The 18,820-nt window shown below is 45.8% G+C and overlaps 1 protein-coding gene across 2 annotated transcripts in view; it reads left to right on the top strand.

Moving 5' to 3' along the window:
- The window catches only part of LOC144955797 (myosin-IIIb-like), a 44,169-nt gene extending 25,648 nt beyond the window's left edge, over positions 1-18,521 (top strand). Inside the window, exons 19-30 of one of the 2 annotated variants that reach the window (XM_078885973.1) lie at positions 463-548; positions 1,638-1,685; positions 1,927-1,974; positions 2,689-2,780; positions 4,455-4,622; positions 6,448-6,581; positions 11,690-11,952; positions 12,436-12,525; positions 13,183-13,348; positions 14,350-14,727; positions 15,163-15,216; positions 16,778-16,916. In XM_078885973.1, the coding sequence (XP_078742099.1) occupies positions 463-548; positions 1,638-1,685; positions 1,927-1,974; positions 2,689-2,780; positions 4,455-4,622; positions 6,448-6,581; positions 11,690-11,952; positions 12,436-12,525; positions 13,183-13,348; positions 14,350-14,727; positions 15,163-15,177 (1,488 nt within the window). In that variant the 3' untranslated portion in view covers positions 15,178-15,216; positions 16,778-16,916. Of the gene's footprint in view, positions 1-462; positions 549-1,637; positions 1,686-1,926; positions 1,975-2,688; positions 2,781-4,454; positions 4,623-6,447; positions 6,582-11,689; positions 11,953-12,435; positions 12,526-13,182; positions 13,349-14,349; positions 14,728-15,162; positions 15,217-16,777 lie in introns of both variants that reach the window. The other variant, XM_078885972.1, reaches the window with a different exon arrangement.
- The last annotated feature ends 299 nt before the right edge of the window (positions 18,522-18,820 follow it).

The raw sequence follows: 18,820 nt of genomic DNA, 5'->3' as shown, positions 1-18,820 counted from the left end.
AGGCGGATACTGTGACCATCATCGTTCATAATCGTTCACGATTTAATAGGCAGGTACGAATGAGCACGATTCATCCGCTGCCTGGATACATTTTTTTCCACGGATAATCGAGAGTAAAACAAGTCTCTCAAGCCTGGTTATTTCTGAGGATGTTGTTTCACCTACACAGCATGATGCGAGTTCATAAGACACCCAGATCCAGGGCTCGAACTCGGGGTCTCAGCAGTGTTGTCTCAATGTCTCCGACATGGCCATTATATACCTAATCCACTGCAAAACATCATCACTAATGCGTCAGTTAAATTACCATGTCCTCAATCGATCTGCTTTTATACTGGTTGAAATGCACTCCTGTAGCACCGTGATGGACCCCACAGGTCCTTTGGTTGTTAAATCCAGAGCATCGTTGTTTTTACTACGAGTTATGTGCCCCGAAATAAACTCGTTTTGTTGGTTTTACAGCTGCGATGCAACGGGCTGCTGGAGACGACGAGAATAAGGAAAGACGGTTTCTCCTGGAGGCCCTCCTTTGAGGAGTTTGTCAGCAGGTAACGACGGGGATAAGAAGCCTCTGACAAAAATCGCCTGGAATGCGACCAATCTCGTCAGATCTCTGATGGATGAGCCTCGATCGCGCTTGGATGGTGACCACTATTCACAAGAGGTCGTAAGGGTTGCGGGGCTACCTGGTGGGCAGCAGAGGGCAGTGCAGTGAAAATGTATCGATGCATTGTACATGTATACTGCCCACTTTCCACAACCAGCACTGATTAGCAATGGTGACGTTTGATCGAATGACCCCCAAGACCCACGCGGTGTGGGGAGACCTTCATTCAGCAGTAGCCTTTACTTGGATAATAACCTTTGACAGAAGAAAACATACTGGCCAGGTAGCACACTGTGGTTAGGGGGCACAACCTGCCATTCGATGCTAGCAAGTTCAAATGTCGGTTCGGGGTCAAATTAGCCCTTCGTCCCTCCGGAGTGGATACAAACCGAGCACCAAGTTGTGGGGAAGTCATCATGAGGTTGTCTTGCGCATAAGACTCGTCCCATCCCATCGTAGAATTGAGGAATGTCTACTACTGGCTGAGGGGTGTAAACAATGGGGTGGTACATCAACGAAAAGAACAAACACAAACGCTGACATGTTCGTGTTGATAGGAAACGTTTGTAATGTTGCTGCTAACACAAAAACCCACCTTTGGTCTTAACAAGGAAACCTGCATTTCCATGAAGCTGAAATATACAAAAATCCCTTTTTTATTTTACAAGGGCACCATCACAACTGCAAAAATATCTGATAAAATACATGTTGATTGCATATGCTTACGTATAAAATACGAGCGTAAGTAAAATTAAATAATACTCAATTAAAATATGTTATAGATGATTATAATGAGGAGAATTCACAGCCCTTGGAGCAAAGCCTCCACTTTCCGAGTCGGTCACTGTGGTTGTTTGACCATACTTCACCGTACGGGTCGGTGAGAGCTTGTGAAGGATTCGGTGCCCAGCCACCGGTGCAGAAATCGCTCGGCACTGATGTCAGCCGTGGCCGGGAGTTGAGCTCGGCCCGCCGGGTTCGTGGTGCACTGCCGATGACTACTGTTCTGCGGCCCGTCCGTGTTTTACAGATACGGAATTCTCATTCTCCAGTCAAGTCTACCACCGAACAAGGAGAGGTAAGCGTTTCATGTGTGCCTCCGTAAGTCTTCCCTTATCCTGGGGAGAGGCATCTCTCTACCACGTCAATGTAGAATTTCCATCATTGGTTCCGATTGGCCTTTTGTGAGATGAAATTCTCCTTGCACTCATTTCAACTTAAATTTTATTACATTTTTTCACCCATTTCTTAATTGAACCATGCCCCTTGTTACATCTAATGACGTGTTTGCGTTACTGTTTTCACTTTTTTTGTTGCAGCTGTAACATGATTTTGAAAAAAGCGGGACTGGAAGCATGGCAGATTGGGTACGTCTCTTTAGTTTCCACTGTCAGTTGACACTTCAGTACAGTAATTCTCTCAGTAAACAGTGACATCGGTTAACGGTTTTTCAGTTCATGTTTTGCCTCACATAGGAACCTCATGGTTTGGACTAACGTTAACATTTCGATTAATTATCGATGTGTTTACATTATGTACGCGGACGCCAATTTCGGCCAATCGGAGCGCTCGTAAGTGGGGCTCGGCACGCCTCGGCCAATCGGCGACGCCCATTTATGAGCATTTCGACTGGCTTTGGGTTTTCCGTTTTGGCCGTGGAAACAGCTCTCTTGCAGACTCGGTGATTTAAAGAAAAATATATTCGATTAACATTTGTTTCGGAACGGGTTCATCAACCGGTAGCCTGCGGGCCAACTAAGACATGTGAGATGAGAGACAGGAGATGCACACGAGTGGTCATGCATTGCAGATGATATGATGTCACAACACTTTGTGATGTCAATGTTGACAGGCTTAACCTTGCTGATGGGGAACAAAAGGAAGTTTTATTTTATATATTCGGAACAAACTACCTGTTTTTAACGTTGGATGGTGGCCGATATTTTAAACAAAGCATCTCAGCAATTGCCAGCTACGTTTTCTGACATGAGCTTCAGTGTCCTGAGTTACCTATACACTGCAATGTGTTTGGGTTTTTTCGATGTGCGTGCATCTTTGTGTCTGCGTGTGTGCGCGTATAGAAAGACAAAAGTCTTTTTCAAGTACCGGCACCAGGAGGAACTCGCGAATCTTTTGAATGAGCTCCAGAGGGCAGCAACTGTTCTACAAAAAGGTAAACGGGACATTGAGTCTACAAACGATGACACAATAAAATGCATGAAGTCACGTGGGGGAACATTAAATAATAATCTCCAGCCGCCCTTTGTCACTGTACTGCTGGATGAAGGCCTTCCTACTCCATACTGCTCTAGACGTAACCATGCTGGTCAAATGTGGGTTGTGGGACATTCATATAAATATTACTATCATACTTTGTATGAGCTGTAACTTCAGGCTCTTGGTCTTCCAGGCTCATATTATCCAGCAGCATTTGTTTAAGCAAGTGCATTTTGGATCAGCTTTGACTTTATTGCTGTCATCAGCAGTGTTCAGTAATGTTCTACAACAGCGCTGAATGGGCTTTTTATACAACATTGTTTTTTGTGCTAACGGAGCCCCAATACAAAGGGGTAGTGTTCGTGCCGATAATATCTGGCAACCCAGCGGGAATACCTTTAACAAATCTGACGCTGCTGATGAGACCCAAAATTTTGAAACTGGCCTGTCGTTTGCTCGCTTAAACAATAACTGCTGGATAACATTCGTCTAGAAGAGAAAAAAAATCTACTGATTGATTCTATCGAGCGTCATTCATGCAAATTTGATCTCCATAGCTGTCAACCCCTTATCAGTGCCTACCTTATTACAGACCCATTCAGCTCTTATTGGTCACCCGTGCCCTTATAAATCTCAACGTTCATCCTACAAAGTCCCATCACAGGAGAGAAACGCCCCCTCTTTTTAATGACGACCGCTCGTGTTGCGATCGAAACGTCGTAGTTTTTTGTTAATTTATTTGAACCGATCTACGTGACTTTACCGAAAGACCCAAAGAAATAAAAGAGAAACACGAACAAATCAACAAAAAAACCCTTTTTTTTTGCCCGTATTGAAACGGATGTACGCCGTATGGACTTGAAAATAAAATTTCCCTGTACAAGAATATGGCGTAAACCGTATGGTTGACAGGTGTGCATCTCACAATCACCGAGGAACCACAGACACGAGCTGGAAGGCTGCCACGCGGTGAGCTGGCGCCAACAATTGCTCTGCAGTCCTCTATATATTAAGATGTTTTCAGACCAATTAGGGAGTGTTTATTATACATGTGGGAGGTCAACCAGAGCACCCGGAGAACACTCACAAATGTGAAGGGGAAAATTCTATATTTGAAGCTTTCGTGACTGCAAGGATTCATACTCTTAGGTTTTTTCGGTAAAGTCACGTAGGTAAAAAATAAAATTTAAAGTTAATAAAAGTAATACTGGAAATAAAATAAAATAATAAATCACGACGAAATTACTGCATCAAGTGATGCAGTAATTTTAGCTGTGACGGTTCCACCTGATGACGGAGACTTGTGTTGCCTCCGAAACGTCGTGATTTATTATTTTATTTTATTTCCATTATTACTTTTATTAACTTTTAATTTTATTTTTTACCTACGTGACTTTACCGAAAAAACCTAAGAGTGTGAAGGGGAAACACTATCTCGTACAGAAGGGCCCGATGATATCAGGCGTTCATGAACGAAACACTTGTTTTATTTTCATCCGGAAACAAACCACGAAGTCTGTTTTACTGTATTGTCCTGTGCCGATTTGTTCAGCATCAGGCACGCTGTGCTCAATAAGCACAGTTGGCTTTATCTCATCGCTCCTTGCTGTCGGTGTCTCTCTCGTGAAAGGTGTGCGTTGCTTCCTGGCTCGGAGGAGGTACACGCGAATCTTGGGGGCTTACCGGGAGAAGATCAAGAAAGAGCAGCAGCAGCAGCGGCAGGAGGAGGAGGAGCGGAAGAGACTGGAAGAACTTGAGAGGAAGAGGCTGCAGGAGGAAGAGTCTCAAAACAAACAGAGTGAGTGAGGCCGGTGGTTACGTAGGCTCCAGAATTTCTCGCCATTTTTAAATCCTTTATTAAGTTCGTTCGCTCGCTTGCTTGCTTGCGCGCTTACGGCCGTGCCAATCTTTCGGTCGTTTTTTAACCCACTTCCCGTGATCCAATCGAGCTGACATTTTGCACACAGACTCGTGCGTGACAATTTATTTTCGTGAAAAAAAATTTTTCCGTAACTTTACACTTTTTCGGAAAAAAATAAATTATTATATTTAATTACCAATTGCTTAATGGTGGCAGGCAATCATCTGACCCATAGGCGGCAGCCATCTCAAGCCAGAGGACGAGAGGACTCTAGCCGCCACGCATATAAAGGATTTATAGTGAAAAACTTTGTTTTTACGGGTTAATTTTTTCTTTCCTCGAAGACTGCTTGGTTCGATCTTTTTGAACACGTCGCCCCGTCTTGATGCGCAAACTCCAGCAGCAAATTGCGCACTTCAGTTGGCGGGCGACGTTCGAAGTGGACGACGATCCTCAAAGGAACGGTGCCGCCCACGTGGTCGTTTCCCCCCCCCCCCAACTCCCCGTAATCCGTGGATCAAACAAATTACTCGAGACGCCGGTGTATGCCGGCAAGAGCAGTTAACGCGAATGCTGTCGCAAGCGGTCACACGTTTGGCGCAACGGTCCTTCGCTGGCTATGCGTAATGAATGAATGAAGATGGCTGTGTACAGCATCGATAGCACGCCCAGTTAAACATTTCGGAGACGGAAAATTATTCTTAATACTCTTGAGAAACGATCAATTGCGTATTAATGCAGTTTTAAGACAGATACGCCAAATAAAATGATAGAGAGAAAGCAGCATTTTCTTTCAAAGCCTCTTCACGTCTTCCACTAATCTCAATCACTTAAATATTTCAACACTCTCCTCTGTGAGATGTGAAGCCATTGCGTTCACAAAATTCAAGTATCCATTAAGAAGAACCCAAGAGGGTCATTATAAAACCAGTATGGATCGCCATGCATAATTTTACAGTATCTAATAAATGAAGCCTACTTCAATAACCATTATTAACCAGTTGAAATGTTTTATTTATAAACAATCGCGAAAATATATTTTGATATATAACGGCCATCTAAATATCTTGGGGGCGGAAGGTGGGAGGGGAGAAGTGATTGGAGTGTGGCCTTCTTTGCAGTATTATCACTCGCCATGCCCACCTCATGCCAAGGCTACAGACTTGAATTTTTTTTTCCACGTGCATTTGATCGCAATGTTGAACGTGTTCCACATACACAACAACGTTGCCAATAACAATAAATGGTCACTTTAAAATAATAATTGCCTCCGATTTTTTGCCAAAATGACTCCCAATTTACGGCAGCCTGTCGATTTGAGTGAGGTCCTCTGGGTAAAATGACCAATCGTTCAATCAACTGCGTTTCTCGCGGCTGACGAGAGCACTCCCGGAAGGTTCATTCCTTATTTCTGCGTCGTCGTGGCCTTTAAAACTGGACTGTGAGTGTTTTTAGAGAGAGCGTGGTGATTTAAGGGTGTTAAATCACTAGGGATATATTGTAAGATGGCATTGTTTTGAATTGATAATAATTAAATTACAGCCCCTTGCCAATCCACGGCTGGATGACAGCCTCCCCATGCTGTAATACACTGCTCCTCAATGATGTTGATAATGATGCCTATGATGATGATGATGACGAATCATTCTCTGATCGTTTTCGCAATTCTCGACGACGGCAACGTCCATGATGAAGATGACGACGACGATCATGGAAAGCGCGGATCGTTTCTCACGATGCCCACCGTCCCTCTGCTCGTTAGATGGGACGGCCGCGCCAGAGACGGTGCCGCCAGTCCCCAGGCCACGGAAGAAGAGGGCCCCGTCGGCGAGCAACGCGGAGGAGACGGAGGCACCCGTGCCACGGCCACGGAGCCGGTTCATCACGGTCCACTCGGTGAGGGCACCACTCCCCCCACTCACCCACCCACCACCTCCCAACCCTCCCCCCCCCGACCCCTCCAACAAAAACAACTGAGCAACAAAAAATTAACCCGTAAAAACAAAGTTTTTCACTATAAATCCTTTATATGCGTGGCGGCTAGAGTCCTCTCGTCATCTGGCTTGAGATGGCTGCCACCTATGGGTCAGATGAGTGCCTGCCACCATTAAGCAATTGGTAATTAAATATAATTTTTTTTTTCCTAAAAAGTGTAAAGTTACGGAAATTTTTTTCACGAAAATAAATTGTCACGCACAACGAGTCTGTGTGCAAAATGTCAGCTCGATTGGATCACGGGAGGTGGGTTAAAAAAAGACCGAAAGATTTGCTCGGTCGTAAGCGCGCAAGCAAGCAAGCAAGCATGCGAACTTAATATAAAGGATTTAAAAATAAATTCCTGCGTGTGCACGGATTCCATAATCGTTTTCCACAAGCGGTTGTCTTTGGAAGTATTTCATCAGCGGTCGGGAAGAAGCCGCTGGGTTCCTGCGAGCACAAATGGAAATTGCATACAGTAAAACCTTGGATTGCGAGCATAATTCGCTCCGGAAACGTGTTTGTAATCCAAAGCACTCGTATATCAAAGCACTCGTATATCAGTTGGGATCACGTGACGCTCGGCAGACAAAGCGTTTACACGTACTACTCGTATTGCAAGACCTCGCTCGTTTATCAAATTAATATTTATTTAAAAAATTTGCTCGTCTTGCAAAACACTCACAGACCAAGTTACTCGCAATCCAAGGTTTTACTGTCATTGCGGATAGTCCATATTGCTTACTCTTGGTTTGTGTCTCCAAGTATTGAGGGATCTTTGTGTCAATTTGGCAGGTGTTCAATCGGGTAATTCTCTAATACCAACACAACATTACACTACGTTTTGGATCATCTTTACAAGAGTTATAGTACCCCACCCACCCCCTACGCTGTTATGGGCAGCCTGATAGACAGAGCTCATGCATTAATTATTTCAATCTTAGTTGGAAAGCGTTAAATATTGAAGAATAATCCATAGGAGCTTCAGCCAGCTTCTCTTAGGACGGTAATTTGAGAGATTTTTCATTGAGAAGCGTTGTTGCCCCATCACGCTTTTTAGACCATGGATCAATTCACTATCAGAATCTGTATTTAGACTGGAGGAATTCGATGAGCTGTGTGAAGCTCGTTTCCACAGACATCCAGTAGTTTCATAGGTAACAAGCGTTTATACCAATGTTACTCTACAGAGTAGTGGGTCACCGCTCCTCTTATCCGCATTGATACGAGCGGTATGTGGGGACTATGGCTTAACCGTTAAAACAACCTATCTGCACAAATGCACACGGGCAAGAGAAGATGATGGTTGAGAAGAGATTTTTTGCGATCCAAAATGCTTCCTTGAAATGCACGTGCCCTTCAAAATGTTGATGCTTCGGTGACTAAAGGGCGGTTGTACAAACACCCTGCTCCCCCCCCCCCATCTCTCTGGAATTACTCAATGAAATGCACCCCCCTGGCGGACGGGACACTGCCCTGTGTGACAGGTGCTCTGTGAAAACAAGGCCAGCCAAAAGCAGAGTGAGCGGCGTAAGGGAGGCGGTGGTGTAAACGATGGCATGCAGCTGCCTCTTGACAGAATTACGAAGAACTATTTAGCAGCTACCGGGGAGTGCTGCTTGGTGAAGAGGCTTGTTGAGAGAGTGAGGCTTGGTCTAATAGAGCACTTTCCAAGTGGCCGTGTGGCATCAGGGGTCAGATCACTTGAACTGTGTGCAGTTCGAATTGTAATAGCAGTGGGCGTGTTCCTGGGCTAGAATGCGAGCAGCTGCCCATGACTATACCCGGTGTTCGGGTGGCGCGCTTTGAAGATCTCAACCCCATTTGCCAATGACTGAAAAAAAAAGCTTGAGCTACACCCATTTCAAGCCTTTTAAAACAGTCTGCCTCAGCAGCAGACCATGCTTTCCCACCTGATGATGGACGCGCTTGTGTTGCGCCCGAAACGTCGTGATTTATTTTATTTTATACCTACGTGACTTTACCGAAAGAACCAAAGAGTATGTTCTTGGTTCTTTCGGTAAAGTCACGTAGAAGGGAAATAATAAAATAATAAAAATAAAATATAGTAAAATAATTCTCACGACGTTTCGGCCACAACGCAAGCAGCCGTCCTCGGGTGAAGAACAGGTCTGTCGGAAAGACAGCGTCTGGTGGTGTTCATTCAGACGCTGTCTTTCCGACAGACCTGTTCTTCAACTGAGGATGGCTGATTGCGTTGTGGCCGAAACTTCGTGAGAATTATTTTATTATGTTTTGTTTTTATTATGTTATTATTTCTCTTCTACGTGACTTTACCGAAAGAACCAAGAAGATGAATCCTTGCAGTCACGAAAGCTTTAAATCGAAACCAAGAAGATGAATCGCTGTAGTCACGAAAGCTTTAAATCGAAACCAAAGAGTATGTTCAGTTTTGTTTCGTACTAAATTTGGCTTATTCTTTCCTTCAGACATGTGGTGTAGTTGACGTGCGATGAACAACACGGTGCGTCAAAATGTGTGCCCCTAAATGTGGACAAGGAGGCCTAAATGTGTGCCCCTAAATGTGGACAAGGAGGCCTAACTGAGGTGACTTAAAAAGTAGTTCTGTGACGTGATCTTCTGGGGCCGTTCTCTGGCACAAGGCGCTTCACACTCCAAGATGGAAATGCAGTTGTCCTTTGACATGATGATGCTGATGGCATAAATTGAGTCTGAGATTGTTTGATTCGTTAGGCGGATGATCGCGTTTTAGCCAGTTGCCCGGCAATTTTACAAGAGAGATCCGTGGTGCGTGAGCAGAGCAACAAAAAAATGGAATATAATTGGGAGAAAGCTAAATATGTTTACAAAGAAAACCTTAAGTGAGTAATAAAATCCCTTATATGTAGGCCTCGGAGAAGTAGACTGGTAAAACATTCTAAATTATTGCATCTACTATTACTTGTTGAATTAAATACTTAGTTGTCACTTGAAAACTCTAGAGACTGTCAGGTGTCTTCTGATTATTGCTTTATAATTTGCAAAACTAAAGAAGCAAAGACTAAGTTTCCAATATAGCTTAGGGCCTTCATGTGCAGCTGCAGCTGAATTGGAGAAAGTTAAATTTGTCGTGACAGGCAATGATGAATGCAATCTCTGAACAGCGCTTATCACACCCAGCATCTGAATTGTTACACAAAATCACACTTGTGTGGGTGATGAATGACTGCTCGTAACCATCATGAGAGATGAGGCTCTTCGGCAATGTTCAAGGTGTGTGGGGCTGGCTCTTATAATTTTGTAACGGTTGTAGAACAAGTGATCATTTATAGGAATCCATTGCTGTGTTTTACAACAACCAGGGGCTTTCAATAAATATCTTGACACTGCGCCTTGGCTGCCTCCTTAATCCAGGCGAGGGTTTTGGGTGATCCAACACGGGTTTTTGGTATTCCCTTTACTGCTGTGACGCTTGTTGCCGAGATGCTATTACATCTCCGATTCACACGGTTGGTTACGTACGGTGCGAAAGAAGTTCAAGATACCTACGTACATATCTCCTAGGCCTGTCGCGATTCGCTGTGATCGCAGTTCGATGAATGATCGTGATGACGGGCGCCACGGTGGCGAGATGTTAACTACCTCGCCTGGGATACAGGAGGTCGTGTGTTGGATCCCGACCCTGATGCCTGTATATTTGGAGTTTACATGTTCTCTCGGTGTTCGTGTTAATTTTTGTTGGGGGTCCTCCAGTTTTTCCCTCCACATTTAGAATCAACACGCGTTTAGAGTATTTGGCTGCTATACATTTCTACATGATAAGCCACTTTGCTGAGCTACCATTTGTGGCCAGGTCGCTTCTGAATATATATATATATATATAGCTCGGTGGGTCTTACCTGGTTAAATTAAAATAGTAAGAGTTAGTTTCGTGAATCTATTTCTTTTCATGACTGCAGATGTAATCCTACATACAACTGTTACAAATCCTAACTGATAGCATCTCAGACTAAGAATTTGATACGTGTTATTGTAAGTGTAAGCATCTATTTCGGCCCACGAATCTGCCCGGCAGTTAACGCACAGTGTGCAATGAAAGGCGGTGGCAAACTTTCCTCATCCATAATTTAAACCCTAATGTACAATGATAATTGTATTTTTTTTTGGGACAAAACACTCTTAACAGCTAAAAGAGATGGTTTTATCTTCCGCGGCAGACGTGGGTGAATTGTTCCGCTCTTTGACCAAAAAATTTCGCGGAGAGGAAATTTTTCCTAATTTACATGTGAACAACTGAGGCGTGAAGAGCTGAGCCTGGTTCACCTCCCACGCCCCCCGGCTCTCTCCACCCATCAGCGGCAGCCTCAGCGGCAGCCGCCCGTGGGGCCACGCACTTTAAACGGGGTCCGTTTCCGCAATAGCCCCGTGCGTCATCTCGATTGCGTGCCAACAAAGCAACCCGCGTCTTGCGAAACAAACGACACCTGAGCGGCCACACGGCGCAGCGCGATTGTCCTTCATGCTTGCCGCCGAGGGCTGGTTCGGTTCGCAGCGACGGCCCACTGTAACTCGAGACCCAAGGTGGTTTTTAATCTCTCCGAGGCCAGCCACGTCCACACCGTAGCGGGGCTGGCGCCATGGCGAGCGGTGGCTCGACTCTCGGCTGTAACGTGGAGATATCGTGGAATGAGGAATCTGTAATTAAATGCTTTTCCCCCCCCCTCGCTTTCTTTTTACTCTCTTTAAGAAATGTAGTAGAAATGGAACGTATCTTTTTTTGGTTATTTATTACAGTACCTGCAAAAATATTTGCCAAGTAAACGGAGATGACGACCAGTGTTTCGCGTTAATTAGGCCTAAATGTATCTTTCTTACGATGTTTGCCGACTTTGATGAAGGGCATATTGCCTGAACAGTTCGGACTCTCTTCGCAAGTACATTTTAGTTGAAGTTAAGCAACACCTGAGGTCGGTCGTCTGCTTTCGTGCTCATTAAGGAAGTCGCTTTGTTTATTTGTGTGTGTTTTTAAAAAACGATCCTTAACAGTTACGGCTCTTCTTGTGCAGCTGTCGCAGGTGATCGACCTCGAGGACCCAGCGGGCGATGCGGGGTCTGCGGCGCAAATCCCTCCGCCTCAGCCCTCGGCGCCCGTGCTGCCCTCCCCTCTGCCCTCCGCTGCCCACGAAGGTCAACCGGGTGGGGCGGCCATCAACCGGACCAAGACGCTGCAGAAGCAGCAGACCTACAAGTGGTTCAGCGAAACGCAGGCACAGCGCGTCCTCCACAACGGCAGCATGCCCACGTGGTTCCACGGCGTCATCAGCAGACGGTACGTGCTGCTCGCGGCGCCCGTCCGTTCGTCCGTCCTCTGGAGGAGGTGGCCACCACCAGTTGACGATTATCTGAACCGGTCCTGGGCCCTCCCCTGTGGTCGACTGGGCCTCAAAACGAGTACCTGGTGCGGCACGTAAACTTGTCACTGGGGAGACGAAGGTTGTGGTTCCGGCCACAACCTAAACTTAAAACAATGTTTAACTGTAACACCGTTACTGTACAACATCGTGTCTTTGTTGTCTGTAGTGCTACTTTGTTGAAGCACTTATGCAAATTATATTCTAGAAATGGCAATATAATTTTTTCAAGTCAAGAGACTCCACATTTTTGCTACCACACTGTACAACTAGTAACGATAACTGCTTCTCTTTTGATTAATGACCGTTGTTTCATATGATTGCATTTATTAAAAAATATACAGTTTTACATATAGTATTCCATTTGTTTCACACCTTCTGATGTTGAACGCCGGGTTCAGGAACGCCGAGGATTTGCTGAGCCAGAAGCAGCTGGGCTGCTACCTTGTCCGCGTGAGCGAGACTCAGAATGGATACGCTCTCACCTTCAAGTAAGACTTCTCTTTTCACCGTAATAACGACGTATGAATCGAGCGTCGTTCTGTTGCGGCATTTATGTTGACCACGGTAGTTGCCCCTTTCTCATACCGGTGGTGAGTTGCTTCCCACGTTCCACCTTTTTGAAGGTTTTGAAGGTTGACAATCGCGATGCTGAAATCAACCATTTAGAGGATGATAATTGTTTTTTTACCCTTCTATCTGGCAACAAAACTGACACCTTTTTTACAAGGAGTCATGTTTGCATAGACCACAATACCTGCAGTCATAATGCAAACAAAAAACATAACTCTGATAATGTGCACTGTCCTTGAAGTTGATTGGTCCACACCCGAGACAGCTTTGCACATTATCAGAGTGTTCCTCCGGAATGGCACAGGTAGTGGCGACCCTCGTGGTGCAAAAATATGACCGCAAGGGCAGAAACGTTCGGCAAAGCTGAGCTTGGCATTTGAGATGGTGGCGGCTCGCAGTCCGCTGAAAATGAACGTGATCAGAATGTCGTGAAGTAATTGTAAGGACGCGCATTTTTGCGTGGGGAAGTGATTGCAAACGAACGTAGCACAAAACCCGCAAGGGAAAAAATAACGATTCAATTTGTTTTTTTGCTGTTCATAATTGGCGTCGGCCGCTCTGTGCGTACTCTTCAGGGGAGCCGACCGCTGCCGCCACTACATGATCGTGCAGCGGCCCACCGGCAAGTACATGATCGTGGGGGAGCAACGCGTGCACAACAGCCTGGCGTCTCTGCTCGACTACCACCAATCCGTTGGCATTCAGCCCTACGGAGAGACCATAACGGAGCCCTGCGGGCAGGTACGGGTTGGCCCTGTTTGGCTTTGGCTTTGTGCGGCCGTTTGAAAGGCGCCGTGGAAACATTGAACGCCTTCGACAGTGAGAACTGGGAAAAAAAGGTCTGCCGGAGGAATCGCTGAAATAATAATAAATGAGTGAAAATACTAAGTGTCCGACAGCATTGGCAATTGTGCATAGGAACAAATTGTATAACAACTCTAACTGCCCTAAAGAGTATATAGTCGGTGAGGTTTTAGGAAATGTCCCTTATTTATGGCAGAAAGGAATCGCTTGAGGTTGATTAATGACTGCCAGATGATGGCGACGTTGGTAGTCCCGTAATGATGCATCATTTCACGACGCGCTTAGCGATTTATTTGTCGAGGAATCCAATATTTCTTGAATTCACGTGATTCCTGCAGCCACTAGGATCACTACCATATGCAGATTTTTTTTTCCAAAGCAAGAATAATAGCTTGAATCAAATTGTGATTGTGAATCGTTACATATTATCGCGAGGCAGGTGAATCGTTACAGGCCTCGTCATTGGTCACTCTAGATCTATTTATAGGTAAATATTTACATCCAAATAAAAAACTCTTCATCACAAAAAATGGAATCTTATCAGGCCCAATGGTGTAATATGTGACGTTGCCATCTATTATTCACTCTGTGTTTCTGGCCGCTATGATGAAGGGCCGTTGCCCAAAACGTCACCTATTATATGCGTTTCCATCTAAGGCAGTGTTGTTGATGAATGTGAGCTTTGTTTGTTTTTGTCATTGGGCATCTGGTTGGCTCACCACATAGAGGTCCCGGTTTAATCATGGAGCGGCCGCTCAACGTTTGAACCCGGGATGCCAGCGGCACGTTGGTGTTGCGCATCGGCATCCTTAGTTATCAGCCAACCGGCCCTCCTTTTTCATCTTTTCTGTTCTATGCACATGAGTTTAAAGAGAACTCGTTCTCACCCTCTGCTCCCTTGGCGCATTGCCCCCCCCCCCCCCCCCCCCCCGCGACAGGAGTGCGAAAAGAATACCGACTACGCGGAACTGATGCAGTTCGTAAGCAAAGCGGCGAAAGATGACGGGAGCCCTCGGCACCAGAAGCAACATCAGCAGCACCTCTCCTCGTCTTCCGGTCTCCTGGGCAAGCTCCCAGACGAGACGTCGTCGTCCGTGCAGAAACACCACCCCCAAGTTAGGTTCATGATCAGCGAAGCCCCCGGGACGTCGCCCCTGCTGCCAACTGCCCTGCCCGGTGCGGCGGCAGCAGCAGCAGCAGCGCCCAGCCGCACGACGGAGTTGGCCCCCGATGAGGGCATGGGGGGGCGGCTGTACCCTCGTCTCTACCCGTCTATCCGTCGCGCCCTGCACGAGCTCACCAGCCAGCCGATCAGCGTAAGCGCACGTGGAACATGAGTGCGGTTGGGTTGAGGTTTTGTTTTTCTTTTCGCGACTGTGCTTTCGCTGTCGGTTCATGAGAGGAAGAGATAATCCATTCAGGACTTGCGCATTCCCCCCTGTGTTAGGTAATGGCCTGCTGAGGTGGTTTTTAACAGAACTACTTCTGAGGGCCCTTCAAATTACATTTTTACAATTGATCTGCATCTGTCATCAGTTCTGTGTGGATCTACTGCTGTATGAAGGCCTCCACACTGTTTTTAGGAATGATTAAAGTGTCGCATCTGGAACTTTCTCATGTTTTTACCTTAGCAACTGTTTGAGTGCTAGGACACTTTTTGTTGTTGCTATGGAGATCTCCGTTAAATTGCTCCTCGAGTTTTAAGATGCTGTCTCTATCATGAGCTATATGGTTCCGTCTTTCTCCCTAAGGGCCACCATGTGTGAGAGGTTTGGGGTCGCCTGAGGGTAAGAGCCACATGTCAGGTGGGTATCTTCACCAACCCGCACTGACCAGCGTTGTGAAGTACGGTCTCACATATCTTGTCCCCCCAGTGCCACAGTCTCATCACGTGCAGCTCCGATTCGATCAATTGCGATGTCAGCAGTGTTTATGTACAAGTGGGCAATATTAATCCTTTCCCGTTCCGATGACGTACACGTACGTACATCTACGGCATCCGTTTTTCTTTCTAATCTGTTCTCGTGAAGAAAAACTAAAAATAAAATAACTTTATCCGTACTGAGGCTCCCACAAGGCCATGCGGGAGGGCATGTGGCACAGTTTGGCGCCAGCTATCATAGCGTGCGGTCCTGTTTCTACAGTACTTTGCGGTGAGTACAATGTCTTTTATAAACAACGGCGCTATGCCTCTCTGAATAAAATTTACGCTGAAACGCTTAGCGCATTCCGAGATTAATTGGTGAACGGGACCGACCCTGCAACTTGCAGACGTCTCAGAACGGGAAAGGGTTAAGAATCGCTGGGTAAGCACAGGACGTTACAACATTGTAACGGGAGGATAATGAAAAAAGGAAAAACAGGTCACTGGGTTGGTAGCACAATGCGCGATAACTACTCTGCCACCGATCCTCTCTCAGGCCTTAATAGGTGCTTGCTTAGGCGCGCTTTGTCCAACATTCTATAAATGGATATATAGGAGCTCTTTGTCATTGATCTTTCCATATAAAATGTATATACAAGTAATGGTCACGTCACCAGAGAGCTTGTGCCAGGCTAGGTGCACTTTGTGTCCACGTGAAATATATAAAAGCACACGCATCATGCACGCACATTACGGCCTGCAGGGCATGTGCAAACCATTATATGCTCTTGTAGTACCACACAGGTTACTTTTCAGTCCATGCTGTTGATTCCCCTGGGTTAAGACTGCAGAAGTATCAACCATAAAATAGACCCTGTCTGCATCGTGGTGGACGGTACCATTTCTGAGAAGTTATTTGAAAAGGAGTATGCAATGTTTGCCGGCGTTGTGGTCCACATTTGAAGAATTATATACAAACTACTTAATTGTAAAAACCAACAGCAACATCCTTCTCACCCCCCCCCCCCCACACTCGGGGAGATGGTAACTACCTCGCCTGGTATACAGGAGATCGTGGCTTTGATCCCGACCCTGACACTTGTATATCTTGAGTTTGCATGTTCTCCCTGTGGTCGCATGGATTTTTCTCTGGGTCCTCCAGTTTTTCCCTCCACATTTAGAAACATGCGTTAAGAATATTCGGCTTAAAATAAATTTCCAGATGATAAGCCACTTTAATGAGCAGTCATTTGTGGCCAGGTTGCATGTGAAAAAGAACTATGCAGCTCCAGTGGGCCTTACCTGGTTAAATAAAAAATAGTTGAGTTTACTGGCACACGAATGCCCACTTGCAAGTCGTTGCTGTGTTCACCTTGTTCTGCATAGGGACGGTGGCCATCTGGGGTTCCGCTAGGCTAAAACAAATGCACTCTCAGACGTTTGTTAGGCTATGGACCACGCTGTGATTGCGTATTGTTGTTTTACCTCAAATCTGTTCACAGGGACCAGACGAAGTCCCGCCACTGCCTCCGAAAACGTACCTGCAAGGGCCTCAACCTACACAAGTCGCCATGGTCCCTGCCATCCCGAGCAGAGAACCGCTGACACCCCCTTTCTTCGAGCGTCCACTGAGCGCGCTCACCCAGGCATCCGCAGGCCACTGGCAATTACCGAGCCCGGTGATTCCCTCCCACAGCGCCGGCTATCAACAGCGGTCCTCAAGTGGCAGGCCGCAGATACTGACGTCCTTCAGCTTCGATTCGATCGATCAGCACCGGCGTGGCGCACCCGCCGCGAACTTTAACCCCACAGTGGTGGCGAGTCCCAAGATTGAAGCCAGGGTCGTGATGGCGAGCCGTCCGCCACAACCTCTGCCTCGGGAGGATGCTCGGGGCCAGATAGACGGCGACTACGCGGGACTACCGGATGAGTATCACAGGCCGCCGCCATGTGCTCCTGGTTTTTAACATTGATATTTCCCCCCTTCATCGCCCCCCCCCCCCCCCCCCCGGTGTGCTTGAGGAACTTTGGTAGAGTTTGGGGGTTTGAGGCGGATGCAGCGAGGTGTGAAATAATGGTCGTTTTGTTGCACGTTCGCAATGCTACCGTGTTGGTTTTCGCAATTGTGCAGTGTGCTTATTTGGGGTGTCCCGCGCGTTTGTCTGGGACGACGTCCGACGTTTCGCTCCACGTGCTGCCAGGAGCTTCTTCAGGAGCTGGATGTCAACATCGTGCCGAACGGCACGCGGGCAAAACCCAAAGGACACTTCTTTGTTGAAATATGAATTTGCTGCGACGGACACAATCGCAGAGTACAGCCCGGTGCATTTAGTCTCGTGAAATAGACAAACTTTTAGCCATTTAAACTACTTTTGGTTACCACTCCATGGACATTTTTCACAACCGATGTACAAAATGTAATGTGGAAATGCATTATTCCATATGGACTCGCATTTTTTGCCACATCGTGCCTTGGAGATCGAGGAAGTGCGAAAAAAGTTAATTTTTAAGAGTTAATTTCGTACGTCTTGAGTTTTCTCATGGAGTGTCATTATATTATAACCTACTCGGAGCCTGCCATAGATCACTTTATGCCAGTTAACATATTCTATACATATTTCTACACTTTTTTTGACGAAGGAATTTTACGTTAATATTATTTTTTAACCAGATGGCATCACTTTGTCAGTTTCTCACAACTGTGGGTGAAATTGCTCGTCAGCTCATGAATTCACATCCCCCCCCCCCATTGAATGGTACGTGGAATTAATATGCGATTTTACGAAACAAATAAACGGTAATATATGTAATTAATGGGAGGGAATTTAATATTTTAATATTACATTGCCATAGCATTGAGCATTTCTTTGTCTTGTTTTCTTTACCCACCCCCGTCCCCTCCACACAAATATTAAGATCACGTGAAAACACAGTGGGCTGGTGAATAGCATCAGGATCGGTGATGGCGAAGTAGTACTGTGCTGCTTTCTATAATTGTGATTTGTGGGATTTGTTGTTTTAATACTATTTGTTAAGTGTTCATGTTGAATTTACAAAATAAACATTTATATTTCAGTGTTGTGGCCATGGGATGTTGATGATGAATGTTGTAGTAAGTGTGATATAATGTAGGTGAAGGCGCGGTCCTGCAATGCCTGGCTCATGCCACTGCTCTTTGGTTCTTTCGGTAAAGTCACGTATAAAGATAAAATAATAAATTAAATAATAGCATACGACGTTTCGATTGCAACACAAGCAATCGTCATCAGGTATAAATGAAATAGAAACAAAAATCTAACCAGAAAACTATAGACAGACATATAAGCAGACAGATATCACCAATATACATAGAGAGAGAGCAACACATCGGCACACAGAGAGAGAAAGTCTCTGTGACGAGGCCTTAAATAGAGAGAGGGGGCGGAGAGAGGGAGGGGGTTAGAGAAAAAATTAGCATGTCAATGGGTAGGGCGACGGGTGGTAAAGTAAGCAAGCTTGAAAATTAGGAGAACGGGAGAGAGACACATTAAATTTAAAAACCTAGC

Source organism: Lampetra fluviatilis, chromosome 3 (assembly GCF_964198595.1).
Source record: "Lampetra fluviatilis chromosome 3, kcLamFluv1.1, whole genome shotgun sequence".
Classification (NCBI taxonomy): domain Eukaryota; kingdom Metazoa; phylum Chordata; class Hyperoartia; order Petromyzontiformes; family Petromyzontidae; genus Lampetra; species Lampetra fluviatilis.
This window is presented reverse-complemented; position numbering and strand designations above follow the sequence as displayed.